Here is a 21,322-nt window from a genome sequence, read left to right as displayed (position 1 = left end):
AAGTAATGTCAGTTCAGTACTTCCACGCTTTAAACGCTGCATGGTTGTACTCTCTCCCACACTCCATATTATCCATTATTTGTCTGCACACATCTGTTGCTGCCACGGACGTTGGCAGCTCATACGTCATTGTCATGAGACACTCACAAAATCACGGTTTAGTAACGCAGTAACGCAGCGTGCTTACGGGAAAGTAACAGTAATCGAATTACTTTTTTGCAATAGTAATCCCTTACTTTACTCATTACTTGAAAAAAGTAATCGGATTACAGTAACGCGTTACTGCCCATCTCTGCTAGCAACATATCCCTACATAATTTCCTTAAGGATAATTAAATTCCTGATTGTGATTCTGATGTCAGAGAACACACATTATCGTCTGTTCTATCCCATATGGAAAAGAAATAGTAAAAACTTATAAAAGACTTGCTTAAGATGTGGCCTACTTCATATAGTGAATCATATAAGGCTTATATGATTTACTCATGAAAGTGGCCACTTTCTCATTACTTTCATATATTGTTTTAGTAAGTATCCAAAACATACAAGTCATTTATATAATTTTTCAAGGGATCTTATATCTGTTTTTACTCTTGTATGCTTTTCATACAAGTTTCACACAAGACAGAAACAAACTTTATAAGATTTATATATATCTTTTCCATATGGGATAGCTTCATATCTCTGCTCCTTGGCAGTACAGCTAAGAGAGATTTCCTGATTTAAACCGCTAGTAAAAATTTATGAAATGTATTTGAACCAAAATACCAAGCTTAAAACAGCAGCTTCAATTACTGTGTAAGCTGTCTTCGGATCTGATGTCAGCGATGAGCAGATATTTGCTTCTTCTCGTCAGATCAGGTGATTATCATGTTCAGCATCATACACATTACTTACAGTGCCCTGCATGCACTTCTAAAATTGGATGGTAAAAGCTAAATGATAAATAATGCTAACATATTATGGAAAATACATAATTACTGTCTCTGTTTATCTTAACCATCTACCTGCAGCAAGGCAGATGTCTGTATGTATGGACATCTGACCTGACTTAAGAGCTATAGGTTTCAACTCATGGTGTCCACTTGGGTTCAGTGAAACCCACTAGTTAAAATCAAAGGCTGTATTTCTTGGACGTATTTACTTTTTGTGAATGGAAGTGAATGTGATGGCCTCGAAGGACCCAGGCTGGGAATTAGGTGAGAGGTGACGTTCGTATACAGGGTGCATTGTTTTTGCTCAAGACCACTTTGACCTGACCTGCGTTATACACACATTGACTGTTCATTGACTGACTAGTACACAGTAACAGCGTTGAACTGCCGACGTTTTTCTTGTGTTTTATAATTTATCCTTTTGTCCAAGATACATTTGCATGTTATTATGACTTTTGGTCTCAGCTGACACTGTGAAGCGAGTGAAATGTAGCTTTATGTTTACTATCCAGGCCATGGATTGTGGCCACGAAGTGGAAAATAGAGCAGCGTTTAAAACAAATTAAAAACAGAAACATAAGAGAACACAGAGATCTGAAACACAAAGCGTTATTCATTGTATTATATTTAGCTTTTTCTTAAATTTTGCCATATTTTGCTTTTTCTCTATCTCCATAGCCACGGCACTACTGTACCTTCAGATTCTTTGCTCACCTAGGACTTCATGATGCACGTAGGGCTTGAAAAAGTGTTTCCAAATGTACTTAGATGTACTCACTCCCCTTACCTGCCAGCTGTATGTTTCTACTTGTCATTCGTGGTGTGTGCGATTGACTGTGCAGAGGTACCAGCTGCTGAGCTGTTGATTCTGGCACTGATTAACCAGTGGATGGCTTTGCTGGCATAGTTTGCTGGCACAGTTTTGCAAGCCAAGTGAGGTAAAACAGGCAGATCATTTTGTGCTTTTATATTCTGTCTCTGGAACAAATGTTCACAGTTTAATCACACTGCTAATAAATACTGGGTTCGTCTCTTCACCTTCGGCACAGTAAGTAAGCTGTTACATCATTTCACTGGGCTCCACAAACTGTGTGTGTTCACGCGCGTGTGTGTGTGTGTGAGAGAGAGAGAGACACATGTTCAGTAAAAGCAGCATGTAACAAAGTCTGTGGGAATATTTAACACATGTCAGTTGTTGGTGTTAGCTAACAAAGCAAAACACCCTGCACTAGTAGTTCAACTGCTATAGCAGTTGAACTACTAGTACAGGGTGTTTTGCTTTGAGTTATTATAGTTGTATGAGTTATTATACTGTAACCGTTTGGCCTTCTTATTGTGTATTGTGTGATTTTGGCAGAGTAGTGCAATCTAAACCAATTACACCACAACATCTTTTTTTGATAACCACTGTTTTCTTTGCACGCTAACGAGAAAAAACAGAATCTCGTGTTTCTCATGTAAGAGCGTTAGAGTCCCAGTGAGCACTTTACTTGGTTAAAAGTAAAACTTTAGCAGACTAATTTTTTTCACTTAGTCATGAAACATGTGTCTAGTTTTTATCTTTCAAACACAGCAGGCACCCAGTGTCTGCTCCAGGTTTGCAGACTAATATTACCAGAGAGCAACGCACTCAGCAGACCAAAGGGCCTGGATCCTCTCTTAGCTTCACTGAGGTGTTGGAACCTTTCTGCTGAGATTCTTGTCCAGATTGACATCACTGAATCATTGAGTTGCTGCAGATTTATCAGTTAAAAATCCATGATGTCCATGAATCTCCCACTACATCTTCTGCCACATTATAAAAGTGCCCTCATGTTGAGATGCTTTGACTGAGATGTCTGAGTACAGTGAACTCAGTGTCAACCTTTGATGCATAGTTTACGCCAAATTTGGACCCTGTCATCTGAATGAATTAGACCAGGCAACCTTTTTCCAATCTTCTTCCAATTTTGGTGATCTGTGTGCATTGCAGCCTCAGTTTCCTGTTCTTAGATGATGGGTTTGGTAACCAGCGTGGTCTTCTGCTGCTGTAGCCCATCTGCTTTAAGGTTTCAGATGCAGTGCATTCATTATAGAAATAGTAATGTTGTCTTCTTAGTTTTGTTCATGGTTCTTGTTAGCTATGCATATTCAATATCAGTTGTAGAGTTTTAGGGAAGTGCAGACACAAACATTTTATTTTGGTGAGCTGCACATTTTTAACATCCTTACACTATTTATTACTTTTATTCATTGTTTTCAGTGTGACTATGTAAAGACATTTTGCTGACTACATTAGAAATTGATTTCTTTGAAAACCAATTTTTGTCCTGTATATTCATCCAGGGATGCTATTTTATCTAAAAGCTACAGGGTGTTACTGAAATTATTTGAAATGGTAAATGAAGCTGTGGCATCATCTGTCAGCGTGCTGTGTGAAATCTAAATAAAAACAGAATGCAATGATTTTACAATAGAACATTAAATATTTAAACTGAGAAAATGTGACGTTTTAAGAGAACAATTGGCTGATTTAGATTTTGATGGCAACAACACATCAGAATTATTGAGGCAGAGTATCCATATTTTCCATAAAGAAATTAAAATTTGTCTGACCACAGAACAGTTTGCTACTGTTTAATTTCTCGATCCCATTTGGCTTATAATTTGCATGATAGCGCTTTAACCTGCATTTATTGCTAGCATAGTTCACGGTGTTCTTGGACAGTGACTTCTGGAAGCGTTCCTGAGACCATGGAGTGATTTTTAATGGCGCAACCAAGACTGCAACTGAGGGTCCAAAGTTTACAGGCATCCAATATTGACTTTAAATTTCATTCAAGTCAGTTCAATTCAGTGCAATTCTATTCAATACTATTTATCACGCCAAATCACTGTAACAGTTGCCTTACGTTATATTGTAAGGTAAAGACCCTGCAATAATACAAAAAAACCCCAACAAACAATGCCAACAATCATATGACCCCATATGAGCAAGGAAAAACTCCCTTTTACCAGGAAGAAACCTCCAGCAGAACCAGGCTCAGAGAAGCGCCCTGTTTCTTGCACACAGATTGCACAGTTAAGCTAATTAGCTGCTAAATGTTTCTTAAACATTTTTTTAAGTACCACTAAATGTGTTTCTGGCATCACATTTAAAATGAGCTAATATTTTTTAAGAAACACTAAAACACATTGAAAAACAGCACCTAAGATGTCTGGAACATGTGCTGAGGATGCCACAAGGAGCGACACGCCCACATAACAAAGAGCGACACCCCCTGAGAAGAGAAAGAAAAGTTGGAGAGTGACTGAGCTGATTGAGCTACTTGTCTTTAGTAGAGACAGGCACAAACAGCAGCAAGAGAACAAGAAGTTTCAGCCTTATGTCCAAAGGACTAATGGCTAAAAATGGCTCTTCGTAAAAGAGCGTTGTCAAGAATGTTGACCCCTTTAGTGGATATGTTAATTGGTTAATTGTAGAGTTAAATAGGGTTCTGTGTTAGGACAAGTTCTGTTTACATTACATCCTTCCTATATAGCCTTACCCTGGGCAGTATAATTACAAGGCATAGCATGTATTTTCACTGCTATGTAGAGGATACCCAGCTTTATCGTTCCACGACGCCAGATAACACCCTGTCTTAGAGTGACGATGACCCCAATACAGCACTTAGGTCTCAGATTGTTGGCTTACTCGTGTTTCTTAGGATATTTCAAAGTAGTATGGGAGGCAGATCCTTCAGCTATCAAGCCACTCTTCTGTAGAGCAAGCTCCCAGCTTGGATTCAGGAGACAGACACCCTCTCTTTAAGATTAGGCTTTAAGACTTTCCTTTTTGCAAAGCTTATAATTAGGGCTGGATCTGGTGACCCTCAATCCTCCCTTATCCTCCCTGGCTCTTTTTCACAGCATGTTTTTGTCCTGTTTTCCTCCCCTCACCCCCAAACAGTCACAGCAGATGGCTGCCCCTCCCAGAACCAGGTTGTGTTGGAGGTGTTTTCTTGTTAAAACTGAGTTTTTCCTTCCCACTGTCACCAAAGTGCTTGCTCACAGGGGCTGGTCTGATTGTTGGAATTTCTCTGTATTATTGTAGAGTACTTTCCGTACAATATAAAGCACTTTGAGGCAACTGTGATTTAGTGCTATACAAATTAAGTATTCTTAAGGAATAATTCTAGTGCATTGCTTGTATGCTTCACAGTAATGAGGCTTTGTGTTGCAAACTGGCACATGCATGTTAGGTAAGTGGGCAAGCCACCCTGGTGACAGATCCTTGAAGCAGTTGACAAAATAGACGACTAGTTACTGTCTTGGTCACGCTCCAGTTAGGTTCAATTTTAAAAACATTCCCTATTTCTCATCCTTTTTCACCGTGTTAACTGTTGTCTGCCTTTTGCCAAATTAGATGATTATGTCTTGTCAGTTTTGGACTGCAAAACTATAATTTTGATGTCTTGGAACTGGGACTGAGTTAGTGCATTCTGAACATATGGACTTGTTCTAAGATGGTGAACTGAAAAGCTCTGAGCTACATAATTTGAAAAAATAAATTCCTTGGTATAAAAAGAAAATCTGCTATGGTCGATATTGTAAATATTGGTATTTGCTCAGAATTTGCAGCAGTTAATTATTTTAATATAGTGTTTCTTCCCTCTCTGCTACAGGACCCGGCCATTCGAGAAGATGCTATAGAATATCCACCTGCATCAAATCATTCATTCACAGCAAATACAGTATATTCCCCTGACATGACCTCCTCCCCTGCCCTGGATGCTAACCCGTTACCCCTCCTTCAGCTTGAGGAGGTGGACTCCAGTAAAGCCACAGAGAGGGTGAGCTCCCCAGGACTTCTGCCTGCTATGTACAGCCCTCCTGTGGGCATGGACAGCCACACCATCTGCATTCCCTCTCCATACACAGACAGTAACCATGACTATAACCACGGGCACGGACCTTTGACCTTCTACAGCCCCTCCATGCTGAGCTACACCAGGTCACCCATCACTGACAGTCCATCATCTCTGTGTCCTCCCCTCAGCCCCTCAGCCTTTTGGCCTTCTCACACTCACCACAATGTACCTTCACTTACTCTGCACTGCACTCAGCCTCTAGTTTATAATGAACCCAGCCCACATGCACCCTGGTTGGATCCCAAAGTTCACAGTATCAGCCCCAGCAGGTAAGATTACTGAGAAAGCACTGATGAAAGCTATTCTTGTGTCAGTTAAATTTAGCTTAAGTGGTAGTAACATTCAAAGACCTAGTTTTCATTCTCTTTTACTTATCCTTGTGAGGGTTGAGGGTGGGGGCTGGGGTGTAGGGGGTCACATAGAGACAGACAACAGAGCTCTAGAAGCTCTGGCAGACATGTTTTTGGCAAAAGACTTGGCATTATATCGGCTAGCAGCAGCAACTATTAATGAAAGCTACTATTGCGTGCTTTTGGACAAGAGCCAGATCTTTGCTTTAGAAAAAAGCATCTTATTGGTAACTTGCCATACTTTGCACAGATTTTAGGCAAGGCAAGGCAAGGCAAGTTTATTTGTATAGCACAATTCAACAACAAGGTGATTCAAAGTGCTTTACAGAGACATTAGAAACAAAAACAAATAAAAAGCATGATTTAAAATTGATTAAAACAAGCAAACAAACAAACTAACTAATTAACAAACAAACAAACAAACAAACAAACAAACAAACAAAATAGTATATAAAATCAAAACAGATAAAATCAGAACAGTAGATAAAATCAGTAGTTAAATGTACGTTTTGAAATTTAAGCTTAAAAGTGTGGATTTGGTGCTTTATTCAAATGCAGCTGAGAACAGCTGAGTCTTCAATTTGGATTTAAATAAACTGAGTGTTTCAGCTGATCTGAGGCTTTCTGGGAGTTTGTTCCAGATATAAGGGGCATAAAAGCTGAATGCAGCTTCTCCGTGTCTGGTTCTGACTCTGGGAACTGATAAAAGACCGGATCCAGATGACCTGAGGGATCTGGAAGGTTCATATTGGGTCAGACCATTCAGAGCTTTATAGACCAGCATCAGAACTTTAAAGTCTATCCTCTGACGGACAGGCAGAGCTGGACTGATGTAGTCCACTTTTTTGGTCTTAGTGAGGACTCGAGCAGCAGAGTTCTGAATGAGCTGTAGTTGTCTGACTGCTTTTTTTTAGGTAGACCTGTAAAGATGCTGTTACAGTAGTCAAGCCTACTAAAGATGAATGCATGGACTAGTTTTTCCAGGTCCTGTTGAGACATTAGATCTTTTATCCTTGAAATATTCTTGAGGTGATAGTAAGCTGATTTTGTTATTGTCTTAATGTGTTTTTCTAAGTTTAGATCTGCATCCATCACTACACCCAAATTTCTCGCCTGGTTTGTGGTTTTTAGATGTATAGATTGAAGTTCTCTGGTGACCTGTAATCGTTTTTCTTTGGCGCCAAAGACTATTACCTCAGTTTTGTTTTTGTTTAGCTGGAGAAAATTGTGGCACAACCAGTCATTAATTTCCTCGATGCATTTACCAAGAGCCTGTACAGGGCCTTGGTCTCCTGGTGACATTGTGATATATATTTGTGTGTCATCTGCATAGCTGTGATAGTTTATTTTGTTGTTCTTTATAATCTGTGCCAGTGGGAGCATGTAAATGTTAAACAGAAAGGGTCCCAAGATGGAACCTTGGGGAACTCCACATGTGATACTTGTCTGCTCAGATGTGAAGTTACCTATTGATACAAAGTATTTCCTGTTTTCTAAGTATGTTTTGAACCAGTTTAGTACAGTTCCTGAAAGACCTGCCCAGTTCTCCAGTCGTTTGAGTAATATGTTGTGGTCAACTGTATCAAATGCTGCACTGAGATCCAGTAAAACTAAGACTGACATTTTTCCACTGTCTGTATTCAGACATATGTCATTGAACACTTTGGTCAGAGCGGTTTCAGTGCTGTGGTTCTGTCTAAAACCTGACTGGAAGGCATCGTAGCAATTATTCTGTTTTAAGAAGTAACTGAGCTGTTGAGAAACTGCTTTTTCAATGATCTTACTTAAAAATGGGAGATTTGAGATCGGCCTGTAGTTGTTCATTTGTGTCTTGTCAAGATTGTCCTTTTTCAGTAAAGGTTTTATTACAGCAGTTTTTAGTGGTTCTGGAAACACGCCTGATATTAAAGAAAAGTTGACGATCTGTAACAGGTCTGACTCCAAAGTCTTTGAGACCTTTTTGAAAAAACGTGTTGGCAGGACATCTTAACAGCAGGAGGAGGAGTTCAGTTGACCTAAGATGTCCTCCAGGTCTTTGCTGTTAATAGGGTGAAACTGTTTTATGGTGTTTAAACAGTTTTTCGGTGGACACAGTACATAGTCTGGATCTGCTGTTGATGTACCAATTGCTTGTCTAATCTTTTGGATTTTTTCTGTGAAGAATTTGGCAAAGTCATTGCAGGCCATGGTCGAATGAAGTTCAGCTGCCACTGACACAGGAGGGTTTGTTAGCCTGTCAACTGTAGAAAATAAGACCCGAGCATTATGGCTGTTTTTAGTGATGATGTCAGAGAAGTAGGACCTTCTTGCACTCCTCAGTTGTAAATTATAATTGTGAAGTTTCTCTTTATAGATGTCATAATGAACCTGGAGGTTTGTTTTTCTCCATCTGCGCTCAGCTTTCCTACACTCTCTTTTTTCATTTTTCACTAGTGTGGAGTTTCTCCATGGAGACTTTTTCCTTCCAGAGATAACCTTCACCTTAATGGGAGCAATAGTGTCCATTACATTTAACATGTTAGCATTGAAGCTATTGACGAGCTACTATTTTTAATACTATTTAATACTATTTTTAGACACTAAAAATAGTATTATTTGCCACACAGATCATGAAACAAATTTTAATATTAGCCAAAGATAAGCAAAGTAAACATTTCATGTAAAACTCCATGTAAAAAAGCAATTGCCCCCATAACCTCTCAACTGGTTGTGCCACCCTTGGCGGGAAGAACTGCAATTAAGCATTTGCAATAACTGGCAGTGAGTCTTTCACATTGCTTATTTGCAGAATTGTTTTAATTCAGCCACACATAATTTTGAGCTTGGCCTGTTTAACATTCTGCCTCAATCGGATTTAAGTCCAGACTTTGACTAGGCCACTCCAAATAATCGCCTATGACCAAAAAAAGATAAATTCCATTTTAACAAGAACAAACCTCCGGCAGAACCACCCTCAGGGATGGGCAGCCATCTGCTGCGACCAGTTGGTGGTTAGGCAAGGAACAGAACAAAAGACAAGCTATGGAAGTGAGTAGATATTAATAACAGCTAATGATTCAATGCAAAGTCATAGATAAAGACACAGAATCAACAACTGGTAAGTAAAGAAGAAACAGTACATCCCTCCAGCAGCCTAGACCTATTGCAGTTTAACTAAGGGAGGGTTGAGGGTCATCTAATCTACTCCTATCTATAAGCTTTATCGAAACGTTTTAAGGCTCATCTTAAAAGTGAAGACTCCAAACTGGGAACTTGTTTCACAGAAACAGGGGCCTGAAAGCTGAAGGCTTTGCCTACCATTCTACTCTTAAATGTTCAGGAACCACAAGTAAGCCTGCAGTCTGAGAGCAAAGTGTGCTATTGGGTTGATATGTTAGTATGAAGTCTTAAAGACAGGAGTGCACCTGATTATTCAAGCCCTTGTATGTGAGCAGAAGTATTTTAAAGTCAATTTTGCATTCAAAGAAGAGAAGCCAATATCAGAGAAATATGGTTCGTCTTTCTAATCCCTGTCAGTTGTCCTGCTACAAATGTGCTTCAACTTTAGGACACAATGATGGTAGAGCAGAATTCATGGTTCCCTCCCTTACAGCAACTGGTCCAATCAAGAAAGCTGCCCCAAACCATCAGAGTACGACCAACATGTTTGACTGTCAGTATATTTTTCGTGTTCATTTTACGCCAAATTTACCTTCCAAATATTCCAAAAAGTTCAGCTTTTGTCTCATCACTCACCAGATGACATTTGGGCAAATATAAGGGCGGGGGAGTGTCCAACTGTGGGTTTCGCCTTAACCTTCTAAGACCCGAACTCTTCCACGGCATGCATTTTTCATTTCTCTTTGATATTTGGGCTGATTGGGACCCGATGAATATAAAAACAAAGAATACTAGATTTTTTTTTTTTTTTTACCTGATTTTTGTTTCTAAGAAAAATGAGAGCCACAAATGAGGATATTCGTTTAAACATTCGATAGAACAGTAGCAGTATAATGTCCTCATAAGTGGATATCAAGCCCTTGCAGAGCAAAATTGAGTATTTTGGTCTAAATAACCCAAAATGTGATGTCCACATATGTGGACGCCAGGTCCTAGGACGTTAGAACTCATGGATGCCATTTTTGCCCAGCCTCTTTTTTGATGCTGAATCGTGAAAACTAGCCTTAAGTGAGACAAATAAGGACTGCAGTTCTGAGTTGCTTTGTGAACTACTGGATGACTCGTCTGTGCATTTTTTAGGTAATTTTGGTAGGCCAGTCATATCTGGACCACCATTACAAGTTCTCTCCATTTGTGGATAATGGGTCTCATTGTGGTTCTCTGGAGTCCCAAAGTCCTAGAAATGGCTTTGTAACTTTTTTATAGTGATAGATGGGACTTTGTTTTCCATTCATTACTTTTACTAGGGAGGTTTGGTTAGATTTCTTCCCTCAATAAATGAAATTGCCATTTAAAAACCATTTTACAGACCAATACAGACAAAACCAATACAGACAAAGATAACTGAATAATGTGAAACATGCAAGTGTGACAAATATCCAAAAAAGTGGCAATACTTTTCACATTTTCTGCATCACACAACTTCTAGCTGATTTTGAATCAGATCTCTAATCTCTTCTCCAGATCAGGTCATGTGTTTGGCCAAGTTACCGCGGCTAAAAGCGAGCCACCTCTGTGACGGTGACAAATCTGAATTTAAGCTTAACATAACTCGGGAACTATTTTAACCTCCTTTGTTGTACAGCCCTCGGAAAGGGGGAACCCAAACGAGACTAATCTAGTGCCACCATAAAAAAGAAAGATTTCACAGATCATAATTGTTCTATATGTAACTAAAGTTCATTGCTCTTGTAACCACAGCCAGTTAGACGCCTGCTATGGACACCAAATAAGAACAGATAAACAAGCTCCTGTGGGTCGTCGTCCCTTCCTGTCTGCACAGAAGGGTGGCTGTTACAAATGTGCGGAATATGTTACACTTGGTTGTGTAGTAATTCATTGTATGTTCGTATTCTAGTAAATTCTGATACCAGTGTTTAAAATAGCAATTAAGCTAAAAGATGATAGCAATATTTTTTTATTAATTATAAAATTAATTTCTGTTTCTTTTGTGTCTTCAGTTCTCCTCTATATTTGTTGATTAATGTGAGCAGTTAATGGTTATGATGGCACTTATCGTGTTGCATCGATAAATACTATCTGTGATGCGATTTTTCCAGTTGACTTAAATGCTGTTATGGAGACATTTTCAGCAACACAGTACCTGTTGGACAGCTAATGACAGGTGAATGACGGGCTAAAATTTCTAATGTCAAGCTGTCCCTTTCAATGATTCTTCGCTTCCCCTCTGCAGCTCCATCATCAGCTGTAACAAGCTGCTGGGAAAGAAATCTGAAGGAGCGGAAGGAGTGAAATCCTCATCGTGCTCATCTGCGCTAGGGAAAGCCGACATGCACTTCTGCGCCGTGTGCCACGACTACGCCTCCGGCTATCACTACGGTGTGTGGTCCTGCGAGGGCTGCAAGGCTTTTTTCAAGAGAAGCATCCAAGGTATGACCTTTTTACTTTATATTTACTCACAATTTTTCTTCTCATCAGCTGAAATAATCCATTACTGTGTTTTCTTCTTTTATTAGGACACAATGATTACATTTGCCCTGCCACAAATCAGTGCACTATTGACAAGAACCGGCGTAAAAGCTGCCAAGCCTGCCGGCTACGTAAATGCTATGAAGTGGGCATGATGAAGTGCGGTGGGTTTTTACTCATCTTCATTAGAATTGGGATATTTCATGATTTATTGTCTTACAGCAGAGCTAAAATTGACTCAGTTAATAGGTCTGTGAGCTCATTAGACCTTTTGAGCTTTTTTGAAAAGCACGCAGGACAAGTCTTCCTTCCACTGACTGTAAGAATCATCTAAATACTTTTAATTATTTCTGTGACACATGTAAATAGGTAATAGTGTTTCTTTGGGCCTTTAGTGTTTCTTATGATCAGCACATTCCATTCTGTTGCCTGCTCTGTGATTCTGGGCTAACCTTGGTGTGTTAAACTGCAGCTGGGATTGCTCTTTGACATATGAAGCATTGTGTTTATAAATGCCTTTGCTCTTCTTATCAGTAGACTGGTCATAGTGTCTGCTAATGCTCAGATAGATCCAGTTTTTTTTTGTTCTTATTAGATTGTTAAAAATATATATTTCCTTCTATTGCATAAAGCACAAGCTTTTTCTCACACGAAGTGTAAAGGAGTTGCAGGTAATTCGGCAACTGTCTGTTGTCTTCATTCACCAGGGGTGAGGCGTGAACGTTGTGGCTTTCGTGGTGCTCGACACCGTCGCGGTGGACCCCAGCCTCGGGATACGACAGGTCCGAGTTTGGTAAGGGTTGGACTGGGTTCTCGGGGTCAACGGCATCTTCACCTGGGGACACCTGAAGACACCTCTGTCCACACTCACTCAAATCACACGCATCACTCAACCATGAACCCAGAGGAGTTCATTTCCCGAATCATGGAGGCAGAGCCGCCAGAGATCTACCTCATGGAGGACCTGAAAAAGCCGTTCACTGAGACCAGCATGATGATGACCCTCACCAACCTGGCAGACAAGGAACTGGTTCTCATGATCAGCTGGGCCAAGAAGATCCCTGGTAAGATCCAAGCTACTCAGTTCAGTCTGTATGTAACTCTTTCACACAAGTACTGCTAAGTAAATGTTTTTCTTTTCTTTAATTCTACTCAGTCATACATTTTTTCTTTTTGTTACAAAGAATTTTGTGTTAAAAAATGTTCTACATTCTTTATTTTGCAATATTGTAAGATTCAATTGCCATTCTGAAATTGTCAGTAGTGATCTTTTGCAATATGGAGATTATTATAGTGGGTTTGGGGTGGCTGTAGCTCAGGTGGTCACCTACTACCAGAAGGTTGGTGGGTCAATCCCAGTCTGCTCCAGCCTGCATGTCTATTCTTGGGCAAGATACTAACCTCGTGTTGATTGTGCGAATCTTAGATAGAAAGCATTTATTTGTGTAGAGTGCTCAGATAGAGTAGAAAAGCTCTCTATAAGAACCAGTCCATTTACCATTTGTCCTCAAATATGGGAATTTGTCATGATTCGGCTGTGTGGCAGGCAGGAGTAGTGATGGGACGTTCTGTATCGAGGCTTCGGAGCGTGTGTCGAGTAATGGAGGGGGCGTTTCCGCGAAGCGCGTATCGAGGCTTGCTTCATTTATGGGAGGAGCTGAAAATGATGACGTCCGAAGCCTCGCTGCCCGGCTGTACCACGTGACTGGTTCATGAAGCGGTTCGAACTTTGCCGCAAATAATCATTTTCCATACTGCCAGCATAAATATACACAGTATACTGCCATCACTGCAATATAGATGTTTTACACACTCCTTTTGTTGTTGACATTTACAGGCTGTGTGCAAAATGCCACACTCTTCAAATTCATGCCAGCTATTATTTTTACGTCCAGTAGGTGTCCTGCTAGAGCAAATGAAGCTTCATGAAGCTTCGCGTTGGGGTGAACCAATTGGATGAAAAGCTTCAGTGCTTCATGGGGCTTCATCTGCCCATCACTAGGCAGGAGAGGACCCAAACGCAAACTCACGGAGACAAAACGTAAACTCAAAAACACAGCTTTAATGCTGGCAAAAAGTGAAACACAAAAACAGTACTAAACTAAACTAGGAAAGCTAAACATAAAGTATACCAGGAACTACAGGGAGAATCACACACAGCATGAGGGAGACTACGACACTGACAAACAGAAACACAGAGCCTAAATACACAGAGGGACAACGAGGGAATGAAACACAGAAGGAGAGCACAGCTGGGAGTAATCAGGCTGGACGAGACAGACGCAAAACTAGAAACACTCACATGAGGCATGGACCTTCAAAGTAAAACAGGAAACACACTGACTGAATTCTAAAACACGCAAACTTAACAGCAACTGGGGAGACAGAACATAGGAACCTGAAACATGGTACAAAACATCACAGTGGACATAACATGGAACACAGGGAAGCCATATAACAAAGCCAAAGAGCTATACCTAAGGTAACCATAACTGAGATCCAGGGAAACAAGAAACAGTACATCAAAGGACTCAAAACATAAACCATGATATAAAAGCACAGGATCTCTTCCAAATAAAATAGGAAACATAATGAGACGCAGACATGATAACCAGAACTTGACAACGTAAGACACAGACATGAAACACATGAAGAGCAGGGGAGACTTAACATGGGTTGGAAACACAAGGGGGAACTAATAAGCAAATGAACATAGGAGACCTAAAGAGCTTAACATACTATAAACATCAAAATGAACTAAAACTCAAAACACTGGGTCCTAAGACCCAGGATCGTGACAGAATTTGTAGGACTGCATGATGTTTTTTCACATTTTAACTAGCCAATAATAAGACAGCTGTAATCCAAATTACAGGTCATGATTCATTTTGATGGTAAGAAACGCCACTGAAAATACCAGCCTTTTATCTTAATGAGTTTTTGAAATGTTCATGTTTAAACATTTCCTCAAATTTGAAAGTTAAAAAAAAATGGTGAAAGTGGATCTACATTCATTGGCAGATACATGGACCGTATTTCAAAAATTATACATCCTGAAAAATGTTCGATATGTAAAACTGTCAAGAACCGTAGTTCTAGCACGCAAGCTGGACCTAGAAGCAAGCACAATACGCCGGGATGCACGCAGAATAACTTTTATTTCTCAAAGAGTGTCCCGGAATGATCAAAGGAAAACACGCAGTGTTAATATTAGAACCAAAGGACCGGGAGATAACAACTTGGGAACGCCATGATCGGGACCGTGGGAGGCTGCAACAGAGAAGGGAAGAGAGTTACTGCGGAGCAGGGAGATAACAGCATACAACGGGGTAGAGCTATTTATCTTACAATCAGGGCTGGGCCGTGGGAACTGGAGGGAGGGGTGAGGGACCGCGGGAGAGGGCTCCAGGAAGGCGGAGGAGATGATGACCGGTGGCTAATCTGAACTCCAGGCGTGCAGGACAGGCAGGTGTACGCTCAAACACGGCGAACAATAACTTGGGCACACAGTAGAAGAATAAACATAGTTCAAAAGAAACCAGAGATTCCACATCCACCTTCACGTGAGGGCCAAGTTACCGCTGAATGGTGACTAACGGACCGGCGTGGAACAGCCGGCCATGCGGGGTTAAATAGTCCTCCTGACGATCGCCTGGAATGGGATGCAGGTGTGGAGATGACAGCCACACCCGTAGGCGTGGGCATCCCATCCGCTCCTCAGGCACCAGGCCGCAGACCATGACAAAAACAAAACATTTCACAGAAATCACTCCATGTGTCCAAACTTTAGACCACAAAAGTTTTTACGCAAATCAGAGATGTTTGAGGAGAAGGTCCAGGTTGATTTAAGATGGAATGAAATTTAAAGCCAGCAGTTTGCCACAATTTGTCACTGAAGTAACCAAGCAGAAAGGGGTCAGGAAGATAAGACTTGAGCATGGCTTTAGAAGAGCAGCTTCTCTTTGTAGGAAACCATCTCTCTGTCAATCAGGCCTTTATTCTAAAGCATGGTAAAAGGCACAGGAAAGTTTTCTTGAGCTTTATAAAAACTAAACAATATATTATGACATGAAGATACTTCAGTCCAGTGGCAGTGGCAGTGGGCAGTGGGGTATTTATCAATAGAAAAAGCTCTAACGTTTATGAAAATACAGTTCAAAGTTCTAAATCTATCCACTCATTCACATTTTCTAAAGCTGTCAAGTGGGCCAGATTGGAGTCTTTGCCGGTGCAATTCCAGCCCCCAGGTCTTATGTTTGCCACCCCTGCTCTAAGCACTGCCTGTTAAACACCAGGCACTCCTCATCATCTGCTAATACCATCCCTGCAGTGAAACATGATAGTAGCGAGGCTGCTTCACAATAGCAGGTACAGCAAGACTTCTCAGAGCATTAAGTAGAAAGCAGTTACCTGGACAGAAGCGCCTTAAATAAAAGGAGATCCATATGACAGTAAGCCAACGTACACGCAGCCAAGCTAGCCTCGAGTAAAAAGTCTTACTGTTCTTCAGTAGCTTAGTTAAAGCAACCACGTAATCCACACAGAATAGCTACAGACACACCTGAAGACAATACTATGCACTTCATATCCAGTCAGTGATCCAAAGGAACAATCAATGGGCAAATCTAGTTGTAGAAACTTACCCAAGAGGCCTCAAAGGGACTTCTAGCAAGAATCCAAATACTGGTAAATGACATATTTCATTTTCTCATAATAAACCTTTTTAAAATTGAATTACTGAAAAGAAGTTAGAGGTCCAAATATTTTTTAAAAGCAAATAGTGAAAAAAAAAAGCCAGATGAGTGCAAATAAATGTAGCAGCCTGATGTGATGTTAGTATCAGTGTTGGTTCCTTCCATAAAGTTGCTTTTCATGATTGATCCTGTTTTTCTTTTGCACTAAAGGATTAAATCAAGTTTAAAATGGTAAATGGCCTGTATTTATATAGCGCTTTACTAGTCCCTAAGGACCCCAAAGCACTTTACATATCCAGTCATCCACCCATTCACACACTGGTGATGGCAAGCTACATTGTAGCCACAGCCACCCTGGGGTGCACTGACAGAGGTGAGGCTGCCGGACACTGGCGCCACCGGGCCCTCTGACCACCACCAGTAGGCAACGGGTGAAGTGTCTTGCCCAAGGACACAACCTTCCGATTACAAGGCGAACTCCCAACTCTTGAGCCACGATCGCCCCAGTTATGAATGGTGGTGACATGTGAGCTGTAATCATTCAGACATAAATAAAACAGGAAGGCTGTCAGTGTCATGTGACTCTCTGGTGTCACCTGTGTTAGCTGACCCACTTTTGAGGCCAGATTCAATCAAAGAATCCCCATCAAAGTAGCTCTGTCTGTTGACATGTTTGGCACTGAGGCACCGGTTGTGCAACAGTCTGTTACAAAGTTACAGATGTCCTGCACCACCCCTGTACATTTCTCTCTGTTTCTGGGTAGAGCTCTATGTAGTCATACAACAGAAAGAAGTTCCTTGCAACAGTGTCTATATCAACGGTCAGGGAGCCCTGATAGATTGGCTGGCTAAGACACATTACCAGATGGCCACAAAATCTTCCAAGCAGTGAGTGTTTCTGGTCTAATTCCAGGCTGGCCTGAACCCTTTACTGCTCTTTCACCATATTTCCTGTCTTGTTGAACATCATGTTGCACTGGATAAGGCAGTGAGCCAATGAAACACAGGAGTGATGAAGAAATGATTCCCCCGATGAATCATTGTTATATAGAACATTTATGATCAGTTTAATGTTATTTCACATAAAAACAAAGCTGCTTTTCTTTCAAACACAAATACATCTCAAAGTGACCCCATACTGCAGTAATGCATACTATTATTAGTCTGCACAGACATGTAATCAAGCTCCAACTTGACTGGTGGATCTGGGCGTACAACTAAAAGAATGTGTGAATAAGTGCTGATTCCAATTGTGCAATTTGGGATAGATTAGGGTTTTGTGCTCATAATTCCATGAAGGCAGAATGTGGGTGGTTTCCAAGTGTAAAGAGGCCTTTTTTTTCTCCTCTCCTCAGGCTTTGTAGAGTTGAGTCTAACAGACCAAATCCACCTGCTGAAGTGCTGCTGGTTGGAGATCCTCATGCTGGGCTTGATGTGGAGGTCGGTGGATCATCCTGGAAAACTAATCTTCTCTCCAGATGTCAAACTCAGCAGGTGAGAGGGATTAGCACTTATTGCATTAAAACTAATGTGATCCCATTGCACTGAAAATCTTTTATGAAGTTGGTCATCAGCTAACGTTTAGCAGGTTTACAGAGCGACAAATACTTGTTTCTGCTATTCCACAGAGACTTTAGCTTACAGAGAGTGTTTGCTCAAATACCCACACAGCTTCTGTTTCTGTGTTTCTTCCTGATATATGTCATAATACTCTCAGTTTAGATCTTTTTGAGATGTTCTTAAGTGCTTTTGTTGTCTCACCCACATAAAATAATGTAAAAAGGTAAAATATGTCTGAATAAGAAATATCTGCAACTGCCACAACATTATTGCTGGTTTGAGCTCCCCAGGTTTTTTCACAATGATGACAAATTGACATCACACGATAAAACAGGTCACACATACACATCACGAACATTTGTTCCAGATTCATCTGAGATTTCTCTGGACTGCCAACGCAGTCTTTTATCTCCTGCTGTTCCCTTCCACACCGACCTTCGAATTTGTCCAGAGAACTGTTGTTTGTATCTGCCAATGCTGAATAGCCTTTGTATTCGTAGTAAACACACTGTAATTGGGCAGCAGGGATATCCTAATGGCTAAACTTGGAGAAAGGTTTTCAACAGTGTTCTCAGCATGGCAAATCTTATATGAGGCTCTTTAAGTTTCTCAACAATACCTACTGTTGCTGTGAACTGCATGCCACTTTGCAACCCACCACCGACCCAGCTATACCTCCCACGCTGTGTCTGATCCACTCATGTCACTGGTGTGCTGGGACCTAGCTGCTTCTCTCCCTTCACAGATTTTCACTTTCACACAAAGTACATGCACCAAAATCCAGTGAGCGGGTTGACCACAATCATGGTGCCTACAGGATACAAATAATTGCATTTCTGAAGAATTTCTCCTTGATGCAGATGTCAAACAAACTGGCACATATATTTCTGCTGTGGACACTGACCTTGTGCAACATTCAGAACTTGTTAGATTATAAACTGGGATGGGTTAGGGAAAGTTCGTCATATTTTTTGCTAAAGGGCAAAAATTCTCAAAAGACAAAAATAGACTTCAGACTTTAGTTTTTTAAAGTTGATAATGCAGCAGAGCCACTAAGTTCTGATAACTTGTACATTTTAGACTCCATCATATGGAGGCCATCATATTTCAGACTGCATGCTGTAGATGCTATAAAATGTTTCATCTCTTGTTTAGTCTCACAGGACTTTACCAATTGCTGTTTACCCTGAGTTTTCCCCTTTGTCCCACTTTCTTGTGTATGTAATTCCCTTATTTTTGTTAAGGACTTTGAAGCAGTATGTAGTCAGACAGCTAAATGCTACATTTTTTGTGAAAAAGGCAAATGCAGAAGGAGCTGAGGGTAGGAGCAAATTTATACGAGGGAAATGGTGGGTTGAGTTCAGTGTTTGACCTTTCTTTCTTCACTGCCACGGAAACTATCACTATAGGCTTAGGCTAGCCTTGATGTGTTTTCATAACATGGCCTTATTTTTCTCTGTAAGGTTCCTGTCAGCCTTTCTCCTTGGAAAGATGAGGATAACATCCTGGATGCAAATCCATCCACCGGCCCATTGAATCATTTTCTAATTTATTTTGTCTTATCAAGTCTTTCTTTCTGCTTTTCTGACCTCTTTCTGCTCTCTCTTACACATTCATCAGTATTTGGCTTGAATTTCTTCATGGATGGTTGCTAATATGTGGATTACCAATAGGAAGTTGTTAGCTGATGAGGTTTTAATACCCAATTTTCCCATTCATGACTATAGTTTGTTTTATTATGTCAAAAGGTAAAGCTCTGTTCTGGAACCTCTAAGCCCTTTCTGATTTATGACACTGAGTAAGTCATATATAGCAGGGAATGGAAGAAGTGGGTTGCAAAGCAGGTTGCAGGGCACAACTGCCACCAGGCTAAAATGTCTTAAAATGTACCACTAGCACTTGTGTGCTGACACTGCAATCCTCTGGTTCATCAAAATTGCAGCTGAAATAGATTTTTTTTTTAAATTTTCCATCATATTATTATGGTTTTCAGGCACCATAATAAACTTTTTTAGCCTACAAGAGTTGATATAAATGGGACGCACAAAGTAATAGAAATTTCTTTCAGCATGTTCAGTTTATCTTGGTTCTCGTTGCTGCCTCTTTCCCCTTTCTTATCTTTTTGTTCACTCCACTCCATCTTGTTTTTCTTCACTTCTTCTCTTTCTGTCTGTTTAGGGAGGAGGGACAGTGTGTGGAGGGCATCATGGAGATTTTCGACATGCTGCTGGCAGCCACCTCTCGGTTCCGTGAGCTGAAGCTGCAGAGAGAGGAGTACGTCTGCCTGAAGGCCATGATCCTCCTCAACTCCAGTGAGTGTTACTGACGCACATAAAACCACAGGATGAATTTTGGAATGAGGTTTCAATAAGCAAATACGCTGTTCCACCTCATCCAATCAGTGCGCTATTTGTGGTGTTTTTGGTTTTTTGTTCTTTTTAGTTCTGACATAATCCCTCACACATGTGCACACACACACACTTTTGGGGTACTCATACTTCAAGTAAAGGTTTTTTAGTGAGTATAAAAGTACCAAACTAAAGACTACACATGTCAGTATCTGTTTAAAGTGTGCTTCTTAACTTACACCCAAACGTTTGACTGTCAAAGCAATACTCTCTAGTACCCATCAGACCCAGTTATTATTAAAGAAACATAAATCATAGTTATTTTCCTGCTATGATTTTCGTTTCTGCACTACTCCTTGAAATGGCTGATTTCCAGTCTTGATGATGCAGTCTTGTGCTTCTAATTTTCCATTCATCCATCCTTTTTCTTCTGATTATCTGTGGCTGGGTTGTAGGAGCAGGAGCCTGAGCAGAGAGGCCCAGACTTCCCTCTTCCTAGCCCCTTCCTCCAGCTTATCCAGGGCAATCCTGAGGCATTCCCAAGCCAGGAACAACACGTACAGTTCAGTGTCCAGATTTCTAGATTACGAAATAATTTATTGGTTTGTTTATTTATTTATTTTGGTCATGGGAGAAGAGTACACTCACAGTCCTCTGAAGTTTCCTAGCATTTCATTTGTTTAAGGTTCATAGAAATTTCCCAACGTCTCGTACAATAAATAACCCCCTTAAAGCGTTGTAGAGCAGAGTTACACTACACCAGTCCTTGATGTGGCTTTTAAAATCAACATGACGGTGACCGTCCCACAGAAGTTGCATTGGCAGATGTTATTTGAAGAAGGTTTGATAATGAAGTGACCTGTGAATTTGGACCTTATTGCAGGGCGGCTTTCGTTTTTTCACCTTTAATGTTTTTCCAGTGGTCACAGTGTCCTCTACAAACCACCTCCAACA

General features: G+C 40.6%; 1 protein-coding gene across 4 annotated transcripts in view; it reads left to right on the top strand.

The window, feature by feature from the left end:
* Nucleotides 1-21,322, top strand: part of esr2b (estrogen receptor 2b) — a 72,749-nt gene that overhangs the window by 14,917 nt on the left and 36,510 nt on the right. For 3 of the 4 annotated variants that reach the window (XM_085343075.1, XM_085343073.1, XM_085343076.1), the window contains exons 2-7: nucleotides 5,582-6,096; nucleotides 11,531-11,727; nucleotides 11,814-11,930; nucleotides 12,474-12,830; nucleotides 17,816-17,954; nucleotides 20,199-20,332. In XM_085343075.1, coding sequence (XP_085199201.1) covers nucleotides 5,666-6,096; nucleotides 11,531-11,727; nucleotides 11,814-11,930; nucleotides 12,474-12,830; nucleotides 17,816-17,954; nucleotides 20,199-20,332 — 1,375 coding nt within the window. In that variant the 5' untranslated portion in view covers nucleotides 5,582-5,665. Of the gene's footprint in view, nucleotides 1-1,057; nucleotides 1,984-5,581; nucleotides 6,097-11,530; nucleotides 11,728-11,813; nucleotides 11,931-12,473; nucleotides 12,831-17,815; nucleotides 17,955-20,198; nucleotides 20,333-21,322 lie in introns of those variants that run through there. The other variant, XM_085343074.1, reaches the window with a different exon arrangement.

This window comes from Diplotaxodon limnothrissa, linkage group LG19, assembly GCF_057381915.1.
Source record: "Diplotaxodon limnothrissa isolate DT_005_m linkage group LG19, D_limnothrissa_male_GT1.1, whole genome shotgun sequence".
In the NCBI taxonomy this organism is placed as follows: domain Eukaryota; kingdom Metazoa; phylum Chordata; class Actinopteri; order Cichliformes; family Cichlidae; genus Diplotaxodon; species Diplotaxodon limnothrissa.
The sequence above is the reverse complement of the archived record's forward strand: the minus strand, read 5'-3'. Positions and strand labels throughout refer to the sequence as shown.